General features: G+C 43.2%; 1 protein-coding gene across 3 annotated transcripts; it reads left to right on the top strand.

Annotated features, from left to right (window-relative positions):
- Positions 1-2,075: 2,075 nt before the first annotated feature.
- Positions 2,076-23,427, top strand: si:ch211-195o20.7 (cytospin-A). Of its 3 annotated transcripts, none has more exons than XM_049595253.1 (12): positions 2,156-2,536; positions 3,030-3,163; positions 5,956-6,567; positions 6,768-6,820; positions 16,147-16,673; positions 17,015-17,108; positions 17,254-17,320; positions 18,409-18,469; positions 18,785-18,881; positions 21,434-21,550; positions 21,633-21,692; positions 21,792-23,427. In XM_049595253.1, the coding sequence occupies exons 2-12, from the start codon at positions 3,124-3,126 to the stop codon at positions 21,879-21,881; spliced, it is 1,818 nt and encodes a 605-aa protein (XP_049451210.1). In that variant the 5' UTR covers positions 2,156-2,536; positions 3,030-3,123; the 3' UTR covers positions 21,882-23,427. The 3 variants fall into 3 exon arrangements, with proteins under 3 accessions (XP_049451211.1, XP_049451210.1, XP_049451209.1); XM_049595252.1 differs by having other exon boundaries at positions 2,175-2,536; positions 17,012-17,108; XM_049595254.1 differs by lacking the exon at positions 18,409-18,469 and having other exon boundaries at positions 2,076-2,536; positions 17,012-17,108.
- Positions 23,428-24,151: the final 724 nt, after the last annotated feature.

Raw genomic sequence — 24,151 nt, forward strand, 5'->3', positions numbered from 1 at the left:
AAAACAAGTGTGTCATGTGCATGGTGTGTATGGCCAAATGAAATCAAATCAGATAATTCCATTAATGCAAGAGTGATCAAATTAGTTCAATATATGAGCATAAATGCATCACCTTTCTTCCCCGCACTTCTATTTACAAACAACATTGAACAGCTCAGCACAACACTTGGTCTGCTAAACCATCAAGAGTAGAAATGACAAAACATTTAAATATGAATTCAAAACAACAGTACAGTCCATAGGTGCAGTATCTGTAAGTGCGAGAGTTGAAGCCACAGTACAGTTTGAGAAATGAAGGTATGGAGTCTGTATTTTCATGAATCGTCCCTTTGTGGAGTGAAGCAAACAGGTCAGGTATTTGTGACACTCCATGATTATCTTGTGCCAGTTTGCCTTAGAATTTGGTTTGCCACTTATCCATGACAAAAGGATATTCTTCCTCGCAGCGCATCAACAATAGCATCTTCACACAGGTGACCCAGGAAAAAAGAGACAGGATTCATACACAAAGCAACACCAAGAATTTTTCCCATATCCTGTAGAATGTAAATGATTTTTATCATAAGAAAGTACAGCTATACAGTGTACTGTACAGATGCGCAACAGATGAAATCCATACTGTCTACGTACATTACACGTCAGACTTCATGTGGGCTATCTGACAAATCTAATGTAATAAAGACATGTTAGTTAGATTAGCCTGTGAGCTATGGCAACACTGCTTGACCAAACCAAACTGCACTGAACAAAGAATTGAACCAATACTAGACTCAGTAATAATAATAACTGCAATGTATTAAGTGTGTTTATGACTGTGATTATACCCTCACTGGCCACTTTATTAAGCACACCTAGTTAGTACCAGGTTGGACCCCTTTTGCCTTAAAAACTGCCTTAATTCTTCGTGGCATAGATTCAACAAGGTGCTGGAAACACTCCTCAGAGTATTTGGTCCATATCGACATGATAGCATCACACAGATTTGTCGGCTGCACATCATGATGCGAATCTCCCGTTCCACCACATCCCAAAGGTGCTTTATTGGATTGAGATCTGGTGACTGTGGGGGCCATTGGAGTACAGTGAACTCATTGTCATGTTCAAGAAACCAGTTTGAGATGAGTTGAGCTTTGAAACATGGAGCGTTATCCTGCTGGAAGTAGCCATCAGAAGATGGGTACACTGTGGTCATAAAGGGATGGACACGGTCAGCAACAACACTCAGGTAGGCTGTGGTGTTTAAATGATGCCCAGTTGGTACTAAGGGGCCCAAAGTGTGCCGAGAAAATATCCCCCACACCATTACACCACCACCACCAGCCTGAACCGCTGACACAAGGCAGGATGGATCCATGCTTTCATGTTGTTTGCACCGAATTCCAGCCCTACCATCTGAATGTGGCAGCAGAAATCCAGACGCATCAGACCAGGCAATGTTTTCCCAATCTTCTTCTGCTGATGTAGCCCATCTGCTTCAAGGTTCGACGTATTGTTCGTTGAGAGATGGTCTTCTGCAGACCTTGGTTTTAACCAGTGGTTATTTGTGTTACTGTTGCCTTTCTATCATCTTGAACCAGTCTGGCCATTGTCCTCTGACCTCTGGCATCAACAAGGCATTTTTCGAACCATCATCTGTAAACCCTAGAGATGGCTGTGCGTGAAAATCCCAGTAGATCAGCAGCTTCGGAAACACTGGCACCAACAACCATGTCACGTTCAAAGTCACTTAAATCACATTTCTTCCTCATTCTGATGCTCAGTTTGAACTTCAGCAACAAGTCTACATGCCGAAATGCATTGGGTTGCCGCAACATGATTGGCTGACAAGCTATTTGCATCAAGGTGCAGTTAAACAGGTGTAGCCTACCTAATAAAGTGGCCTTTTTGGGCATATTTGACAACTTGGAGGCCACATTTGATTTACTGCCTTGCAATACCTCAGTTTCAAGCCCTCACAGCTCATATGTAACAGTCAGCATCTTCAAATTCACATCATCTGTTTGATGTAGGAGCCAAATAATGTTATCCAGTTAAAGTAAAAGCTGCTGTAAGAAAAATATCCAATAGAGTTTTCTAGCCGGGGGCTGCCTGGCACAGTAGGTCAGTGGGTCATCAGCCTGTGAATCAGCTTCATAATAAAGTCAAGAGGTGAAAGAGAGGAAGGGCCAGCACACATCCCTGCGGCAACAGGTCCCTCCTAACGCGGCCTAACGGTGCCCCCCAGTGGACACATCTTCTGTCTATCGGATATTGATGTTCAAAGGCTTTTTTAATAGCTCTATGAGCCTATGCACGGTTTCAAATCAGATTTTGTCGTTTTATCTAGTTGTCTCCAGCAGCAACATGTTGCTGGGATTAAACTTTGCTGTGAGGGAATGCAGCTGCAGTTGTCTGTGTGCCATCCCCTCTCCTCCGTGAGGACACAGCAGGGCAGTGCGCTCCGCTGAGCAGCGCTGAGACAAGCAAAGCGTGGAGAAGAAGAGTTGACCAAAACTCCGAACAAAGGACCTGGGGAGTTATTTGTCCGCTTTTAAGGGTTTGTATCCACTTGTTATTGCACTTAATGTTAAAGTTTGGGGTTTAAACTTAGTGGCCGATACGTTAAGTTACTTTTCTAAACACGTTTTTATACACTTGGATGCAGGGCTGTGTGAAAGAGAGCGCGTGAGACTTAATGGCGTTTGAACAAGAATGAAGCTACGTTTTCTCATTAATGACACTCGCTGTATTAACTTGGAGTTCTTATGTTGTTTCAATGGTGTGGGTTGTGTTTTGGTGCATTTCTGGTGTAGAGTTTGTGTGTGTAAGCCTGACATGTCAACAGCTTTGTTTGTCGCATGCTCCTCTGTAACCTCCATCAGTCTATCATAAAGTTAAAAAGAGTGAAGGTTGGTTCTGTCCAGAGCTGCTGTCTCTGAATTATTTCTCAGCTATCTCAGCTGGATAACAGAGCGTAAGTGCATGACTTCATCCATCTTCTTTTTGGATGTCCTGTGTGTGTGTGTGTGTGTGTGTGTGTGTGTGTGTAGGTCACCTCCACAGTGCCACTTTGGTCTGGGCTGAGTGAAAGAGCAGCAGGCACCTGCAGGGCCCCATCAGTGGCCCAAACCCCATTACTGCAGTATGGGCAACTTTTCCAGCAAGGACGGCCATGGACCCACAGGTAGGTCAACACACAGATACACGCTAATGAGCCTGCAATCCTTTTTTTTTTTTGGTTAAATTACTTCCCTTGATTCCCTCTTTTGTCTGTCTCTGCATGCTGAAATGGATTTCAAATGTTTGGCAGTACACACACACACACACATGCCTGGCAGTGTGTGTGTGTGTGTTGGCCTGGTGTTGTGAGAATAAAGCCAGCACACCTCAAGGCTCTGATAGATGTAGTAGAGGAGGATGGTACAGAGGTAAAAGAAGAGGAATACAGGAAGAGCGAGGAGACTGTATAAAAGAGGGGTGGATAAGGGGTAATCAGGAAATTGAAGGCAACAAAAGGAGAAGCAAGCGGAAAGGCTGTGTGTGTGTGTGTGTGTGTGTGTGTGCTGAGCGGCAGCAGGAATCTTGGCAGCCCTCCTGTGTGTTGCTCAGTGAGTGGTCATTCTCCTCGCGTCCCTATGTGATTCGTTCTGGCCCCGCCGGGCCAGCTGTGATGAATCGGCAGAATTCCCCGGCTCAGCACAAGGGCAGCGGATTAATCATAGGAAGCCTAATGCTATCTGACACACACACACACACACACACACAGACCTCAATGGACGCGCGCGCACATACACACACACACACACACACACACACACACTCTCATTCAGTCAATCTGCCACCCCGTGCGCATGGTTGGACGAGCATATTAAGGTTTGGAATGAAGGAATAAAAAGCAGGGGTGGCATGAGAAAGTTATTAGACAATCCTGTCATTCTTTTCCAGTGATTTGGCCTTACAGCAGGTGGTGCGTAACTTTGCAAATGTTCAACTGCTGCTCTTACATCATTATATATATATATATAAAAAAAACCATTCACTTCTGCTAGCAGTGAGGCTTTTGTCCAAACAAGGCAAAGGAGCAAAGAAAAGAAGGAGACACCATGCCCAGTGGTTCCCATAGCTCCTCCAGTTATTATTGGTGGCGGGCTGTTTTTGGGCAAGGAGCGCCGAGCCAAAAAGTTAAAATCACTTGTGTTAGTGCTATTGTGTCAAGTTTGGAAATTTATTTGTGCCTGACTGCTACAATTTGGTCCTTGTATGGAAAACATTTGTCCTCTGTGTATGTGTGGGTTCCTGAATTTGGAGAATAAGTGTCGCGCAGCATTGTGGATGAGCAGCCAAGAAGGAATGTCTGTATTAAAGCGTTCATCTTCAGGGACATGGCCTGGATGTTTGCTGGTCTGGTCATCTCCCTGAATGGTGTTTTCAGTGTCAACATGCCAGACAAGTGACTGCTTAACTGTTTGTCTCCCTCCATTCTGATTCAGTATCTCTGACATTTCTTTCAGTATGTTTTGTTGTGTCTCTCACAGTTATTCATAACTGTAACGCCCACTCAGAATAAGTTTTGTAAAACTGTTGCCTCACTTGGACGATTCACCTTCACTGCGTAGAATGATACACGGGCAGAGTTTGACACCAAGACGCTGCTTTCACATTCATCTGCTGAAAGAGGAAAGTTTCTCTGTAGTCACCGTAAATCTCAGTTTATGACAGGATTTTGTGACATCACAACTGGTTTGGAAGCCAAAAATAGACGTTTTCTGAGTTTGTTACCACAGAAAATGTGTTATTACAGTACATAAAATTAGGTTTCAAAATCTAGAAAAAATGAGCAGTATTCATCACTCTGAAACCCTGGGGGTGTGTCCGCTATTGCGTATAATAGTCCACCTTCCACTTTCCCTTTCCCTTTCTCTGTCAGTTTCTTTTTTGCTCTCTCTCAAACACAACACACACATAGAGCAGCGCTCCAGTGCTCAGTCCTGATAGTTGTGACCCGACCTGACCCAACCTGCAAACTGCTAACTTTATGCATTATAATAGCCATAATGCATTAAGTAGGCGGTTGGTGGGTTGGGTCAGGTTCAGGTGGTTGATTAACTTGTATTTTTGTGGGTTGGTTCTCATAACAGGTCATATAATTACAGGTATTACACACACCCAGCGGGTATTAATGATAGCTAATAGCTAGCTAGCAAATTATAGGCTGTTTTAAGGAGTGTCTTCTCCCACAGTCCAAAGACATCCACGTTAGGTTAACTGGTGACTCTAAATTGGCTGTAGGTGTGAATGTGAGTGTGAATGGTTGTTTGGCTCCATGTGTCAGCCCTGAGATAGTCTGGCGACCTGTCCAGGGTGTACCCCATTTCTCACCCAGTGTTAGCTAGGATAGGCTTCAGCCCCCTTGCAGCCTTGTATAGGATATGCAGTCACAAGTAATATGTGAATGGATTTTCAGACATGTATTATGAGTTCATTCATGCATTTTCGTTAACCACTTATCCTGCTGTGGGATCCTCTAGGAGCCTTTCCCAGCTGACTTTGGGCGAGAGGCGGGGAACACCCTGAACAGGTCACCAGACTATCATAGGGCTGACACATGGAGCCAGACAACCATTCAAGCTCACATTCACACCTACGGGCAATTTGGTGTCACCATTTAACTTACATGTCTTTGGACTGTGGGAGGAAGCCAGAGTATCTAGAGAAAACAGAAGGGCTCCCTCACCCTGAGATTTGAACCCCTCACCCTGGGTTCAAACCAGGAACCCTCTTACTGTGAGGTGACAAAACCACTGTACCACCATGTGTTATGAGTGTAGAGGCAAATCTCTAATTTTACTTCACCCACACTTTAAAATCTCCAGCCTACACAGTACAAATTGTTGTTCAAAGCAGATTATATCTTGTGCATTTTAAAATATATCTTTAGTTTTTTAACATGTATTTCTTAATTGTTTTTCCCTCTAGGGGTCCATAGGGATAGTTTCCACACTCCTCCTGCTTCTCCACAGGGTGATGGGCCTGCTTTCATACCCAGTGTCCCCCAGCTCCTTCCCCCTACCTCACCTCAACCTTCCTCTGCAGCCCCAGTTTCACCTCCACCTCCAGTCCCAACGCTCACACCCAGTGGGAAGAAAGCACAGTCCAGCACCACCTCTACCACTTCTGGTCCCCCTCCGGACTGGAGGCCTCATCCACCAGTCAGCTCAAATAACTCCACCATTGGCCCTGTAGTTAGCCCGCTTCACAGCAAGCCAGGAAGTACTGTGGGTAAAGGACAAGCTACTCTGGGGAGAAATGGAGGTCCTCCCACCTCCACCCCTCGACCACTGGTCTCCCCAGGGAGGACTGTGGCCATCAGTCCTACGAAGAGCCCCTCTTCTCTGAGTAGTGCCTCACCTGTGGTGAGCAGTTCTTTCGGGCCAAAATGGAGGGAAAGGGACAGTGGTCTGAGTCAGTCTTTGTTACCTGCTCACGAAGCTGGGGATAGCCAGGGTGAGGAGCTGGAGAAGCTGCTGGAGGAGTGTAGGACAACACTGGGTATTACTGCCAGTAAGGATGGAGCCACAAACACAGCGGGTAATATATAATACATTATATACTACTGCCTATAAATAATATTCAGGTCCACAGCATTTTTGTTTGAGTACTAAAACTTGTCATTTCATTGTGGGCCTAACATTTCCCTTTCCTGAGAAGGGCAAATCCATTTCCTTGACATTTTTTTTGTATTTGATATGCATGTGATGTCTTCTGACATTTCTGTATCCTTCCCTCAGAGATACTGAAGCATCTACTGACAGAAGTGAAGAGTTTGAAGAGTACTTTGCAGGTGAGATGAGCTAGAAAGGTTGTTTGCTTTTAGAATATATTCTGGCCAGTTTCCTTTTCTCCAATTCTTGGCTGTGTGTAATAGGGGGGTAGGACAATATACAATTGCAGATCCTAGTAAAAAAAAAACATGATAAGTTGATTGTTGTGAATTTCCAAAAGTGAATACTGTGTCCAACAGTGCCCAAAGAAAATGCTGGGCAACCAACAATAGAAGAGACTCTGCAAAAACAGGCTGCATTTATACCAACCTTAACAAACCAGAAGATCTCAATCAGTCATCTGCATATTTCATATTGAAAGATGTAAGAAAGATATTTAAGATTGTGTATTGTTACCTAGGCTAAATAGATGATCACTAAAAACATACGTGTCCTATCTATGATGCAATAAAAATATTTGTTTCTTAACAAAATGTAGGGTAAAGTAGTTTCAGTATGTTTTAGTGCCATTTTTGATGATTTTGATGATGGACCTGGTAGTAGGCGTGCTACTCTAGTGTCTTTTTTTGCCAGCTTTCTTGAGCACAGTGGCAGGTTGCGTCTAAGGTTGCTAAGCAACCTTAACAAGAACCTTATCATAACCTATTTACCTGAAATCCTGAGTGCAGAGCTGATCTTCTCCCAGGCGCTGTTTATAAGTGTGTAGACCTATGGTCTGTGAGACAGATGTAAAGCTCTGGCAGCCCTGCACTAAAATGATCAACTTTTCCATATTTACCATGGACTGATATTCACAGAAGAAGAGAAAGATATCTGTCAGCTGTGATTGGTTGTTCCTCATCACATGACATGAGGTGTGTGCTGCTGTGTTCCAAAAGTTGAACTCAGTTTATCTCAGGGCGCAGCAGTCGTGACCTGAAAAGTAGACAGTCAGGAAGGCGTGCTTCGCTCTGACTTTTGAGGATGCCTGCTGTGCGTCCACATTGAAAACAATACATTTGAGAGTGCAAAAAATACGGCTTGTGTTCAATCAATCAATCAATCAATCAATCAATCAATCAATCAATTTTATTTATAAAGCCCAATATCACAAATCACAATTTGCCTCACAGGGCTTTACAGCATACAACATCCCTCTGTCCTTTGGACCCTCACAGCGGATAAGGAAAAACTCCCCCCAAAAAAACCCTTTAACGGGGGAAAAAAACAGTAGAAACCTCAGGAAGAGCAACTGAGGAGGGATCCCTCTTCCAGGACGGACAGACGTGCAATAGATGTCGTACAGAACAGATCAGCATAATAAATTAACAGTAATCCGTATGACAAAATGAGACAGAAAGAGAGAGAGAGAGAGAGATGCAGGACAGACGGTAATGACAGCAGCTTACAACAACATTAATAAAAGTAATAATATTATAATTATAGTTCTGGCTACTGTGGTACAATATGTTGAAAGTATGTATTAATATCTGGCAGTATACATATGTGACAATAATCATATGTGTATAATAACAGTAGAAGTATGACTAATGGTAACAGCAGCAGGAGGCATCTGGCAGGACCACAGCAGCAGCACAACCACACACGTCACGCTATCCAGGCACCGCTGCGATATGAGTTAACCTGAGAGACAGTGGAGCACAAAGGCTCCGGAGAAGAAGCCGAGTTAGTGACATCCAGAATAGCCGAGTTAGCAAGATGCAATAATAGGATACGAGAGAGAGAGAGAGAGAGAGAGAGAGAGAGAGAGAGAGAGAGAGAGAGAGAGAGAGAGAGAGAGACAAGGAGAGAAGGTGCCCGGTGTATTATAGGGGGGTCCTCTGGCAGACTAACTATAAGCTTTATCAAAGAGGAAAGTCTTAAGTCTAGTCTTAAATGTGGAGAGAGTGTCTGCCTGCCGGACCGCAACAGGAAGATGATTCCACAGGAGAGGAGCCTGATAGCTGAAGGCTCTGGCTCCTGATCTTCTCTTGGAGACTTTAGGGACCACGAGTAACCCTGCGTTCTCAGAGCGCAGAGTTCTGGTGGGATTATATGGCACTATGAGCTCTCTTAAGATATGACGGAGCTTGACCATTTAGAGCTTTATAAGTTAACAGTAGGATTTTTTGTTGAACCCTCACTCTGTGGGCTTGCAGGTTACATTATAAAAAGCTGGATTACACATTGACTGTGATATGTGGTGAGTCCTACTTGAATTTTAGCAGTATACCGAAAGCAGCAGAAAGGCAGAACTGAGCACACTTTAATATCTGTTTACTTATCGCAACTAATATAGCTATCCCCATAATGTTATTGCTTGTCTTTTGGCATGATATCATGTTTGCATGTAGCCATTACATGCTTCTTTGGGACCCCTTTAACAGAGCTTTGATTTTAAAAGCTGGAGACTTAAAAAGTTAGCGAGAGACAATGTTTTCACCCAGCTCATGGAGCTGATGCTAGCTCAATTAGCTCTATAGCTGATAAAATGGTGACAGTTACCATTTCAGCCAGAAAAATCAATGTCTGCCAGCTGGAAATAAGAAGCCTGCTTTTGTCTATTTCTGTCTGAAGAGAGGGACCCATTGTTTCACGATTACTATGATTTTAGAGAATGGTAACAGTCAATTAGGGACAACACTGACAGAGAAAATACCTGTCTTCTAATGGCTGTAGCTCTTGAGTTTTTATTTCAAAGTTTGTCTTGCATTTCCCACTAAAATGTAGCTTTCCCTGTCTTGAGGGAAACACTTTTTTTGCCATTACACTTAAAAGACTACAGTGGATAAGTATAGCAGTGAAAACAGGAAGTCACACACTCCAGTTATACATAAGTCACTGTAGTGCTTGTGACATTTCATCCAGGAGATAACACAAAAACACACCGTGTCATCCTCCATCCCCCTCTATCACAATAAGCTTCAGACCGGGCCCCGCTGGGAGCTGCAGCTTTGCTAATGGAGGTCTTCCTGTACTCTGCTTCTCTTGAGAGGCCCAAAAGAGGGAGATCGTTGAGATCGTCTTCTGTCAAAGGTTGTTGTAGCTCATACTTGTGGTGCTGATCAGAGATAGCTGCATACTGTTGTGGCTCCTTTTTTTGAAAGGAAGACATAAATCTTGAATGTAAGCAGGTCACTTGTTGCCTTCATTGTTGCATTTTTTGGCTGGACTGCAGCATGTGAAGCCAGTCCTGAGTGAGTGATGAAGTTAAAGCTTTGGTCGGAGTGAGCGATGACACAAGTGTTGGTGTTTCCCCATTGGCTTTTGCTCTTGCTGACGGCTGTGGGCGCTGACAGTCCTGTATTACTGACTTCCGTATTTTTCTGTAACCAGCATGGCATGGTGGAATTAGCAAGCTGGATAGCGATCTAGCCAGCCGCTACATGAGTAATACAGCAACACCTTAATGTGTCATCATCACACTCTTGTCACAGTGTAGGAAAACACATTGCTATCATCAGATGAGTGACATCTTTGTTTGGCTCATTTTTTGTAACCACTGTCACATTGGAATTAGAAAGCTCGCTAGCTAGCTAGGGCAGAAAGGGCAGTTTTGAACAAAGGAAAAAAGCATCATCGCATCAGTTTGCTTGAGGAACAGCTTTGTCTGTCTGATACAAAATTTATAGCCCAGTTCAGACCAAAGATTCACGACGAGACAAAACCATTTTAGAACATTGCAGCGATGTGAACTGGCCAGTCTGAGCGGTTTTAGAACGTAAAGCACGTCACCTGTTTCAGTAGCCAATTGGCTTGTACTGAAGTACACAGGTCAAGTCAAAATGACCGAAGATGCCATGTTCGCTTGCTGCGGCAGGTGCTCCATCCCTGGCTCTCTGTTTCCCTCCTCACAGTGTGCCGGTGTCAGATGTTGGGTTGGCTTGCTACAAATTATATACACAAAATAATCCTGAAAAGCAGGAAATCCTGAGAGTTGTTGCATAGAGATGATACACCATTTCATCTAGTTGCATTGGTGTGAACAGACAGGTTTTTAGAATGTTGTAGAACGGTGCATGGAACTGGGCCTATGAGTAACGTCATTGTGTATTACATGTTCCTATGCTGGAACGGATGTCGCTACCCTTATGAGGAGAAAGTGAATAGGAAACATCGGAAAGTGTCAGTAACAACTTGTAACTAGAGCGACCGATTAATCAGTTTGGGCGATTAATCGCCACCCATCAGATCTTTTACAAGCTCTCCATATCGGCTGAACTTGCTTCCGATAGTGGCCAATGCTGCGCAGCCTCCACCAGTCAAGCAGAGACGCACATTACCGAGCGGAGCTGTAGAGGGGAGGGTGGTGTTACATGATCAGTGGGTACAGCTCCAGGGGAAGTAGGTTCCCTCTGCTGTGTTAGTGTGTCTCAGTGTATTATTAGGCATTTCAAGATGTTTTTACATTCATTTTTGGGCTGGACCACAACAGTAGGGCAAAGTCTGTGACTGAGTGAATGCCACCACTTCCTGTTTCAAATTAAAAGCCCTCTGGTGTTTCATACACAGTCTAGCCACGTTCTAGGTTTTGACATGGAAGCGTTTTTGATCACACACATTTATTTCTCTTTTCATTTCTCAAAAAATGCCTGTCCAGAAGGGAACCACCAGTTATTTTGACCCAGTAATAGGTTCCAAACCCAGAGTTAAAGATAAACCGTGCACAATAAGATATATAAATTCTTCAGTCTATTGCTTGGGCGTTCCATGCTGTTTCGAGGATGGTGATATGCTGCGGTAATTTCCTGTCTGTCGCTCGTTCCAATTCCTGACCCTCCCTTATGAGGATTGTAGCCAGGGGCTCCCAGCTTCCTCTAGATCTGTCACAGATTACAACAGCTGGAGTATGACCTGTAGTATTTCTCCCTCAAGCCCATCTCTTTTCTTCCCACTGTGACTGTCCCCACTTCTACTTTTGTTTTATTTTGCCATGTATTAGAATCATTTTAACTATTGTATTGCAACCAAGTTTTAAACTGACACACGTGACAATCAAGTACTCTTCTACTCCACACCTCCTTGGTGTCATTGCTCTCCATACTTGATATGCAGTCTCGGCTCCCTCCTGTCTTTTCTTCCTCTTTTCTCTACTTTCCCACATCCCTGTGAGGGACCTGGAAATATAAGCCTGACATAGGCCAGCTAAACCTCAGAGAGACTGTGGTGTACCACTGAGAGGTAGCCGTGCATTAGAAATCGGGGCAATCCAATGCTGTGTTTACATGGGCCCTCGGTAGGGCAATATAAGCCTGCAAAGCTCGACTTTATGAACCCTCTCAGTCTGCTCTGCAGTCCTGGGAGCCTTTTTGTGGCGCGCCAGAGAAGGGGAGTGCAGTGCGGAGGAGGGGGTTCACATTCGGCTGTTCAGGAGACAAAACTTGTTTTGTTTTGTGCTGTGTGGCGGTGTGGTGGTGGTGGTGGGGGGCTTGCTCTGACTGACTGGCCATGTGTTTTTGTGTGTGTGCTCCACGTGAGACATAAGACTCACAAACACGTACAGATGCATTGAAATTCTTGGCTGGTTCAATTGGTTTTTTAGCTTTGTATGGAGGCTCCCTCCTCCTCCTTCCCTGGCTGTGCCTCTCTGCCTTTTCTTCATTCTTCCTCCATCAGAGGGCTGACCGCTCCTCCCTGAGCACAAGAACTCAAAACAATTACCCTCCAACTTTTGCTGCAGTGCTCCTTTCTATCTCATCCCTTCCTTCCTCCCACTATCTTCTCCCCCCCCCCTCCTCTATCTCCCTCCTCGCCTCCTAGTCCGTTCTGTAACATCCATCCATCTTTTCATCTGACCCCAAGTTGCTTAAGCCTTTTTTCTTTAGCTCTGACCTCTTAGTTTTTGACCTTTTTACTTTTAAGTTGTCATTATTCTTCCAGTCACATCCTGTCAGCTAAGCCGCTCCTCCTCCTGAACTCTTCATCTGTCTTCATCCCTGTGTTCCCAAATGCTCCATCTTCCTCAGTCTGTCCGCAGTCATAATCTATTTCCGATGTACTGTAGTTAAACTGAATTCTGAAAACACATGATTACCCAATGTGCAGCGAACTACTAAGGGTATTATCCGATGTACCATCTGTCTGTGCTTACGCGCACCACCAGTCTTCAATTGTCTTAACCAACAAAAATGAAAACAGTCCATTCATGGCTGGCTAGTGTGTGTGTGTATGTGTGTGTGTGGGTGGGTGACTGGTCAGATTTGTGTTCCCTCCCTCCTGGAGACATAGTCGATCTCTAAGCCCTGCTTTGGAATCAGTTCCAGGTGAACGCTGCCGGAGATTTCCAGGAATGATCTCCAGGTTCCCCCTCTGCTCTCTATTCTCCTCGCTAGGCTGCTCCAGCGACCCACACTCTAAAAAGAGCCCCGTATCTGGAGGCCTACGGAGGCTGTTCACATGTAGAATGACAATTTAATGTGTTTGGGAGGATTTGGAGGGGGGAGGCTTGTGTGCATGCTGTGTCGAATTTGCAGCGCAGAGTAAATGGCAGCGACTTGGGACCCTTTTCTTTGATGTCTGTGGCCGTTCAGATATGCAACTTGTAGGCGCTACCAAGCTATTTTCATGTGCCAGTCGGGGGGAATTTGCCCATTTTGTGCGTGTGTGTGACTACTGTAGAGGGGATGAAGTGTCCCTTAATAGGTGTAACGGTGTATTCAAACACTTTTTTTTAGAGCGCACACGAAAAAGCTGTGGAAAGCTGGAGAGAGGAGCCATTACAGAATTGGGATGTTTCCCCAAGTATGTATTAGAAAGACTGGGTGTGGAGGTGAACTAGGGACAGATGGTTGGAACACACACTGACACAATCTCCAAGTGTGCTGGACCCTTTCCAGGAATTGTCAGAAACTCAGATGTGCATCAAGAGGATAGACAAGTGTACGTGTGTATGTGTGTGTGTGTGTGTGTGTGTGTGTGTGTGTGTGCGGGATAACACATCTGGTCTTGGAGTGGGGCACTAGGTCATCTCTTGAGGGAGTACGTGTATGAGTGTGTGTGCCTTAAGACTGACAATCCACACCCTTATCTCAGTGTGAACTTGAGGAGCGCCCCTTCCTGTTTCCTTAAACAGACATGCTCCAGTTGGAGTGTCCACGTCCAGATAACAAAGGCTCTGTGGAGACACGATCAAGTCCAAGTGGGTGGGTTTTTTTTAGTATTACCTAATATAGAACGTCTCCAAACACAGACCACTATCCTTTTATTCATTTAACACATGTTGCCAGGAAGAGTGTGTTTCATTTTACCCTTAATGTGTAGATGTGTGTGAGGAAATCTAGCACTGTGGTTTGGTGGTGAGGTAAAATATAAGGGAGGTGTATGTGTGGGAAAGAAGAGGGAAATATGATATGTGTGTGTGCATCCAGTGTAATCGGGTCCAGCTGTGGTCTTGAGTCATTGGTCAGATGAGGGAGCAACTTGGCTCAGATGTCGCCTCCTCCTCCTCTACATCTCTGTCCATTCTTCATCTAATTACAGACCTTCCCAGCTCCTCATATCCTCAGCACCCCCTCACATCCCTCTGGCTTACATTGCTCCACAGACTTAACAGTATTAAATCTGTGCGTGATTTCAACCGCTTTAATCGTCCTTCCTCTCTCCTTCTACTTTTTTTCTCATTCCCTCTCTCCTTTTGTGATGATGGTTGCTTAACGTTTTTTAATGTCCTCGTTTACCATCTGGCTTCATTGGTTGTGAATGCGTCTTTTGATATCTGGGACAGCGTTTCTGCACGTCCGAGGCAAAGAAGGAAAACTTTTTCTACATCAGTCATTCTCAAAGATATGAAACAGAGTCTGTGTCAAAGTTAGGATTTCATTTGTCCATGCTGCTTATTAGGAATGTTGGTGTTGGTGACACACATGGCAGTTTCACAATATAACCTTGGCCCCGCTCCTGAAACATTGCTTAAATCTGTTCTTTCTGTACGTGTCCAAACTTGATTAAAGGGCCTTGAAAAAAACAAAAAAAAAACTGAGCACATATTCTTGATGATTTTTTTTATATGACATGAGCAAACCTTTTGGCTCACAATTCAGTTCTGCCTTATTAAAGCTTACTTGCCTGCTCCAGTCGTCTGTGCTTGCTCAGGCTTGCCGCTCTTTCAGTTTGACCTGTAGTCTCCTCATGAGGGCCAAATGGATATTTAACTCTTCATTTGATTATAGTTATTGTCTATTGTGTGTATGTTTGTTTTTAGAGGGTATGCTTTGTATTTAAGGGATAGTTTGGATTATTTGAAGTGGAGTTGTATGAGGTACTTACCCATAGTCAGTGTATTATATACGGATGATGTCAGTCGCCACGCCCTCCAGTTTGGAAAAGCAAGCAGGAATATCGACACAGAAACTAAGCAGTGTACTGCTGTGGAGAAGACACCAGCAAAATTTATTTTAGCCACCTAAAGAAAATCAATATCAGTTTATCAGACAGCCCTTTCAGATGGGGAACTGAATCTGAAAGTTATCTATGCTGTCTTTAAAGCCACCAGACTCCACTGACAAAAACAGTAATTTTATTGTGTGACTTTGGTAGGGCTGCCTTCTGAAAGTTTAAGATTGCAAAGTGAGCGATCCTCGCTTTCACTTTGCTCTTCGGTGCAGGCAGCTGCAGGCTAAGACTGGGGTTGAGTCTGAGTGAGATTGAGGCAGCTGCCCAGAAGAAGAGAAGCTTTGTTGTTGCATATTTCTAATATGTAGTTAGCATAGTATAGCACATAGCATAGCATAGTTAGCACACATTAGCTCAGAGGTCTAACTTGACTCATTAACTATATTTTGTGAACATTGTTGTCATCCTGAACGTTCCCTAAACCCTGTTCAAACTCTCAAACTATATGGAAAAATAAAAACGAGTAGTTGAATTTTTGTATTGAGCCAAATCTGATTGGACTGACATAATTGTGAGTCCTGTACAGCCCAAGACTTTGGTGAATCTGAACTAAGCCTTTCGAAAGCCTAAGTCAAACAATAACACAAAGAACCTTACCGTTCAAAGCAGCTGTAGATCAGCAACTCTCATGTTCTGCAAGTAAAATTAGTTTTTTTTAATGGAGTCTGGTGGCTTTGGAGAAAGCACAGTTAACAGCTGCAGTTCCCCGTTAGAAAGAACTGTTCAATGTCAAAGTGAAGTGGTGAAAATGTTCTAATTTATTTAGAACATTTTAGGCTTTGACTGATTTTTCCATGCACACTTTGAAATGAAAACAAAACATTTAGAAAGCAAATGCTTCTGGAAGACCACATGAGATGATGTGTTAAGGCTAATTGTGTGCGACTATCTACCTTATCTTTTAAGAACCATGAATATCACTCTGTGTTCATGTAAACCATCATCACTCAGTTGGAACTGAGTGATGATGGTTTACATGAACTCACTTAAATGCCCTGTATTGTTTCCCATCCAGACGGAGCGTGGGGAATGGCTGCAGTTCCAGGCTGACCTACAGGTGGCGGTGGCAGTGGCAGACCGTCTGAGAGCCGAGGCAGAAGAAGAACTGACTGCGCTCCGAACAGCGCACAAGGATGTGGAGAGGGAGCTGGCCGCTTCCCAGCAGAGACAGAAGGAGGCTGATGTGCAACTGGTAACCCTGAGAGGAGAGTTAAAGGAGAGCAGGGAGAGACTGGCTACTCTCACCCAGGCTCCATGTCAGGAGCCAGAGAGGCCCAAAAATAATGGAGAACCAACCAACAGCTGTGAAAGCAAAGAAGGGACCCAGAGGGGCATGGAGAGGGGAGTGTACAGGTTGGGGCGAGAAGAAATGGAAAGCAGGAGTCAGAATGAACTGACGAAGAATGTTGTCAGCGAGGAGGCAAGAACAGACTGTAAAGGCGTGACTAAGCGCTACCTGAGAAATGTGACCAATGAGGATAGGAGTGGAGAAGAGGTGCGACCCAGCGAGACACGGAGGATGGTAACCACAGAGAGGTCAAGGTGAGGTAAACTGTTAACAGAAAAACAAATAGTATTTCTGCAACACATTGTGGAAGCATCATTTTGTGTATTTGGCACTTTAACATGTTTGGATGGTTGAATATTTCAGAAACATGTCTTCCACAAATGGATGAAAGTCACCATAGTTGGTCAGGACTGAGACTGTGGTTTCTTTTGAATGTGTTGAACCCAACCCACAGGCCTTCACAGGCTCACTTGAGGACACTTTGAACAGCTTAAACAGCTGGAGCCAACAGCTATCCTATAAAAATTCCATTAAAAACATTTGGTTTGTTTTCTCTGGTCTGCTCTCCTAACTATGTATTGTATTGTTGCAGAAGCTTGTCCAGATTACCTGCTTCCTCGGGCTCCCCCACCATGCTGAACGGAACCTCCCAGCCCAACACTGCCTCAACTGTGGGACCTACGAACAAGGTGACATACGTCACCTCTTTATCTTGAATAAGATTCTCCATTGGAGTTGGGTTGTCAGCCAGGACATGCGCATGCATTTGATTTGTGGTTTGCTGTTTATTCATGATTTTGATCTGAATTTGAATGAATCTTGTGTGTTTTAAAGAACTTGGGGCCACTAAGAGGCCGGAGAAGTTTGGATTGGCAAGACAGCAGACCAAGCACTGACACAGGTGTGTGTGTCACATTATGCTCGTGTTTGTGATATAGCTGTTTTTTCATGTTATTGATTTTATTATAAAATGTACCCTGTGGAATTTCTGACCACTAGCAGTGCTATGAAGCAGTGTATATACTAGTGGGTGCCCATATTGTTTGCATTGTACACATACACAAGGATGCACAGGAGTGATAAATGATGGCGGTAATGGGCCAAGAAGAGTAGCAATGTGCCACTAAAGGCAGTGAAGAAGAAGATTGCTGGCAAGTAAAATGAATGTAGATGCAGAATGTAATATAGTCAGCTCATATATGAGGATGGAAATGCTTTCAAAGTGTTTATTAGACCTAACCTTACATTACTTTTGTTTGTTAACAAGTAAACTCTACAGGCTAACTTTTAAAACTGCACTAGTCGAAATTTTCATGTAAATAATGAGGCTTCTTTTCAGAATAAAAGCTCAGATAAACCATCAAGTCAGTTTCACTATTCATCCTGTAACTGGAACAGGACAAGAAAAATGTCAGTTGGAGTGGGCGGGACAGGGATCAGAATAACAGTAGGTCAGTTTTATAAACATGCGGTTCTAATAAAAGTAAACACTATTTTGTTTAGGGAATGGGATGGGACGATGGGGGAAGTTTTTATTGTTGGAGTGGGATGTGACAGGGGTGAAAATTCACTCCTGGGTCAACCATTACTGAACCCCACCTGCCCAGCACCAAACAGCAGACACAAAGTTATTTAGCTGCTAAATAGTTGCCTATTTTTCTCAGCAGCTGGAAGCCAAAACAGAGCTTAAGGAGACTGAATAATGGAAACACAACTCAAAATAAATGCTAATGTTGCTCTGTGTCTGCAGGATGTGTCACTTTGCAATTTTTTTGTTAACTGGTTTGCTACTTTATACAGAGAATGTCACTGTAACAGCTTGTTCTGCTGCCCACTAGTGGCCAAAAATGAATGAATGCTGCTTTAAACGTGGAAGTTTGTGTTAGCATGTTTAAGGGCAGTGTAGCTAAACCTCTCTCCTTGCTGCTTGGAATGTTTGTAATGAAAGCATGATGCTGGGTAATTAAGTGTGGCTGCTTGTCTGTGCAGGAAAACGTGAGGAGTCTTTGAACAAATACAACTCTGCCCTCACTGAGCTGCCTTCCACTAAGTGAGTCTACACACACACACTAAAACACACTCACACACTGACAAACAATTGCGTCCAAGGGACCAGCCCAATTGCTACATCCTGTGTAAATCTAATTACTCCTTTTGACCCCGGTACATTTGTCTGGTGAACTCATAACGCTCGATATTGGGGCCAAAACACCTCTCTTACTTGAATCAGTGTGTTAATTAGGTTTTCCTCTCAATAACAGAGTCAACTGTGTGACAAGATTTTTTTATAACGGTTAACTGATAACAGCAAGTCCTGCAGTGTTCAGTCCAAAAAATCTGAGGCCTTGTATCTTGTTGTTGTCAGATCCCAGGATGGTTTCAACCTACTGCTGCGTCGTCATGGAGGGTCGAAGAGAAACTCGCTGCTCCGCTGGTGTCAGGGCCGAACACAAGGCTACAAGGTGATCCTGGGCATGCTGTAGTTAACATGTTTTTTGCTGAACTTGGGGATATTTTATGTACATTTACACTGGTATTAAAGGGCTGAACCCCAAAGCATAATGTAAGAGATGTAATTGAAAATTTTTTTCCCAAGCAACAGCTAATGTTTTATTGATGAAAACATTTCACAGCTTAGTGTAATTCAGTCAGGATGGATTAGTTAAAAGAAGGGCTTACAGAGTGATTAAATAATAAGTTGATTTAGTGTGCACGCAATAGGATCAGTTTTGTGAAAGATGTGTGAGGACTCTTTCCCAGCAACAAGGTGATTGGCTTACAGAGGTTGTGGCAAATTATGACTGTCAGAGGGATGGACTTGAGTCATATGACTTGGTCTCGAGTCACAAATTTGTTGACTTCAGATTCGACTTGACAAAAGTAAACTTGCAACTTGACTTGGACTTTAACACCAATGACTTGTGACTTGACCTAACTTGACCACTTGACCTAAGCCTTTAGACTTGTAAATGTTGATACCCTCCACCAAACCCAAAGATTACAAGCTATGTTATTTGAGAAGTGTGCCATGAGTCACTTTATTTCCCTTCATTTCCTGAATCATCTAATATTAACCCTATTCAAACCTATCAATTGAACACTTAGTTCCACACATCCAGCATCTATTCAATGGTCACGAAAAACAAATTGCTGTATGCAAAACGCGCAGATTGAAAATTACAATTGCAAATTGCAACAAATTCCAACAAAGTTGTTACAACAAATAGGAACAAACTTTAAAAAATGTTCATGTTTTCTGTAAATTTAATATATTATTACATTTGGTGAAGAGCCCATTATGACTTGCTTAGTAGGGCTGGGCGATCTGGACAAAAATTCAGACCTCAGTATTTTCAGGCTGAATGGTAATACACGGTATTTATCTCAGTATTGTCAGTGAAATGGGCTACATGTTTTCAGTTGCAAGACATTTAAATGAAAAATGATATAAAATAAATAGCGGGACGTACTTAAATTTTTTTGCACATAGCACTGGAGCTGCAGAGGTTTAAAGGTTTACAGTACAGGACACAAAACTATAATATGACTATAAAAGTATCATGTAGGCTTAAATCCATTGTAGTTTGAAATGATTAAAAATCTTTGTTAAACACTCATTTTCCACTGCCTTTCAAATGAATGTAGTGCTGGAAAATGATTTTAATATTCTTTATTTATTTAGGCTATCAATCCTATTTATGCACATAGCATCAACAGAGAGGCCGAGGGAGAGAAGGAGCGAGAAACACTTTGTCTGCGTTATATACATCTTGTGTATGAATTGTCTGTTGTCGCTGCTTTTTTAAAACACATCTGTCGTCTGCATCCAGGCGCTGTCTCAGTGCCACACATTAGACTACAACTACCAAGACGTACGGCGATGTGCTATGAGTCACCTCACACACAAACAAGCAAACAAACGCTTACCTGACACAATCAAGCAGCTCTGCATCCCACACGTGCAGCGCAGCGCTGCACAGCATGCGTGCTACTGTGGTTGCACTGTAGACTAATTAACAGCCAGAATAAACAAAGGGGCAGCTCTTTGTCTCTCTTAGTGTTGCTGGAGGAGTTGGGCGGAGCTGTGCGGAGAGTATGAGAGATGAGAGATGCGAACTGGTATGCAATATGTAATGCATCTTGACCCTTCTTGATATTGATATAAACAGTGTTGTCTGAATCTATATCTTGCTTGAAAATATATCAATATATTGTACATAGCTGTTATATCACCCAGCCATATTGCTTAGGACTTGGAACTCAGAGTTTAGGACTTAGGTCTTGGCGCACAGCTTGTCAGTCTTAATGTAGAGCTTAACTTGGAACTTGCCCATTCTGACTTGGCACTTGAATTGGGGCTTGATTGCAAGGACTTGAGACTTGTGACTTGCAAAACAATGACTCAGTCCCACCTCTGCAAATTATCCCAAGTGAAAAAGGGGAGGGCCTAAAGTCAGCCGATTGAGTGGGAAACTGTATCTGAACAAAACTTAAAGAAATAGTGAAATTTCAGTTTTGTCTTTTACCATTTCTCTTTGCTAACTTCATTTTTTCCAGTGAATTGAGAGGATTATATACACATACGTATGTGCGGCATGTGATGTATAGTGATTACAGCATATGTTCCCATGCTGATCTGTTTGTGAGAACCACAGGAAAAGTTTTTGGACTTTCTTCCTCACTTGAAGAGGTGGTTCATTGCTTTTGATATTCCCACTAGGAAGTCAGGAGTCCAGTTTTTTTAAACCTTTGACATGACTGATGGCGCTGCTCTATCCAAGTGTCCCAATAAGCCATGACAGTGTGACACTGAGCAGCATGCCCAATACCAAGACCCTGAGACTGAAGCAGCTGAATAGCCATCATTCATTTTAATATTTACTCCCTTCTGTGATATGTCAAAAATGTTCTCTGTGCAAAATGTCTGCTCAGATAGTTAGTTTCAGTTTGACTCTTTGACTAGTAAACCCCTTATTTCTCTTGTGTCACCATTCTGTCTCTTCTCTCTCTGCAGAATATCGACATCACCAACTTCAGCAGCAGCTGGGCCGACGGTCTCGCCTTCTGTGCTGTCTACCACACCTACCTCCCCTCACACATCCCTTACACCACTCTCACTCCAGAGAACAAGGTAGGAAGTGTTCCTGGTGCCTGTGTAATGGATAGGACCAAGTGATTTATGGTGTCCAACTTATCGATTCCTTTCTTTGTAGAGGGAGAATCTCAGTCTGGCATTCAAAACAGGAGAGACTGTCGGGATTGCACAAACCCTGGTAAGCCTCGGAGTACAGTAAAGCCTCGTCTGACTTTTCTATGACAGATGCAGAGTTGATTTTGAGCTTATAAACTTATTTGAAAATTTGGCTCCACAGACAGTAGAGGAGATGCTGAGAGCAGGCGGTCCTGACTGGCAAAGAGTCCTGAGCTACGTGGAGAGCATCTACCGTCACTTTGAGATGTGACAGCCAGAGGTACTGACAGACAATCCCAACATAGCGGATCCTTCAGGACTCTTCAAAGGAAACAGTGTAAATTGTGATGCCTCCCTGAATACTATACTGTACCTTTGTGGCGTGTCTGGAAACTGGATACACTTCTTTTAGCAAAGAAAGACATCCAAAGCCACAGTTTGCAACTTCCCTTACATTACAATACCAGATAAGGACTCTTTGGAAATTTTAATTTGCTGCTGTGGATTGAAGTTTCTTCTGCTTGGTTCTCTGTAATACACTTCAGAAAATGTCCTCTGAGCAGGTAGAGGCTATGGTGCAAAGTATTACGTTTTCATTGGTTTGTTAGCACTGTTGTATGCATTCTTACACCTTTCATATTCTTAATCAGCTGACATTTGACATACATCGGTATATGTAAAGAATTCAGACACAGTAAAGTAGACTGCTTAGCAGAATGTGACCAACTGTGAAGGAGGGGAAGGACTGATAGAACGGCTACCTTTTAAAGGAACAGTGTGTAGGATTTAGTGGCATCCAGTGGTGAACACACCAGCAGTGCAACATGGCAGACTCCCTGGCGAGGACCCGCTCCCTGTGTAGATATAAATGGCTCATTCAAAGGTAATGAGAATACAACAGTTCTTATTTTCAGGTGATTATACAGTAAAGGAAACACACGTATTATATTGTATTCCTCTTGTCCAAATATATCCCCTTAATCCTACACACTGGACCTTTAATACAAAATGTTACATGTTATAGCTTTCGGATAATTGTTGACCACCATAGAAATTCAGAAAATCTTTTTATGGCATCCTTCTGAGGAAGGTGTATGTACAGGTATCATTGCTGTAAACGTCTCCACACTGGTACTTCACTGGCCGAAAGTACTGTATCCCATCATGTCCTTCATCAAATCAATAAGCAGTCCTCAAACTGCACATTGTTTTATCTGCCACTGTGTTTCGCCTTTTAACCTTGTCTGTGATGCTCTGCAAAGATTCTACTTCTTCCCGGACCTTTTAGCACTCTGTAAATATGCACTTTTGTCAGCACCTTGTCGGTGTGCGAATGTAATAATGTACAGTATAGGTGTTACACAACTCCTGGAGTGATGACTTGTTAAGTTCAAATTTCTGTTGGTGTTTTCTCGCAGGAAATGCAGCGACTGTGTGAAGATCAAAACCTATAAAAGTGCCTCCATGTTATCACAAAGTGTGCCAGTGCTGTTTAGGTGCTCAGGGATGTGCATTACAGGAGTGACATAGAGCAAAAAGCAAATATACAAGCCTGCACAGGCTCGCGCATCCGGTTGCAACATCATGTCACGTCACACCTGCACCCTCAAAGATGCACAAACGCACCCTCATACTACACCTATGCTGACAAACTGAGGAGTTTTGTTTCAACAAGTTTAAAGCTGAGTTTGTTGCCAAAGTTGTATGTGCCAAATATTGGACAAAAATACTCTTTTTTTGTGGAAATGGACCGTTGTTAAACATGTTTATATGTAACTAGTGTGAAAAGAAATAATACCAAAGAATAAAATGTTAATATGAAGGAAATACTGTGGTGTGGGTGTTGTGTAACCCAGTGACTTTGAGTATATTCAACACTTACTACAATGAAAATACCATTCATGAGTTTCATGATTCATGAGTACTCCCATCTCTTTGGCAAAGTTCTTACTTGGTTTAGAGGGAGCGTGGCTTTAAAGTGGTGAGTTAGCCTTGACTTTACTGCCACCTGCTGGTAAGGAAGACTTCATACAGGCTGTCATTGTGCCTCTGTCATCATGTTCCTCTGTGAAAATTTTAATTACTGCTTAGAGGTTAAAACATGATCCCACAATGTCAGCTCATCTCCTCCCTGCTGCTATTTTTACTGCAAACTCTCTGCGTAACCTGTATTTTTCTGTCAAACTTGCACACAGAGCAAAAAACAACATGTGACATTCATTTTTTTCAGCTTAATTCTTAGCCCAGTAGTGGAAGCTGTTCTGGATAGGGACTATTTCAACAAAGTTAGCTGTACTTTGGTGACTGATCGTCATTTTCTCCCGAGACAAAGCCTTGATAACACCCCATTCTTCTGTTGTCACAAGCTAATTAAAATGTCAAACCTGTTTACCACACAGCTGTAATGTGATCATACAGATTTGTTTTCAAGGAGGCTGCATAAAGTAGTAGAAAGTGCAGAATCCAAAAAAGCAGCCTTCCGTTTTCAGATAACATGCCAAGAATTAAACTCTCTGGTGGTTTTTATGTGACATATTGCAT

This window comes from Epinephelus fuscoguttatus, linkage group LG14, assembly GCF_011397635.1.
Source record: "Epinephelus fuscoguttatus linkage group LG14, E.fuscoguttatus.final_Chr_v1".
Classification (NCBI taxonomy): Eukaryota; Metazoa; Chordata; class Actinopteri; order Perciformes; family Serranidae; genus Epinephelus; species Epinephelus fuscoguttatus.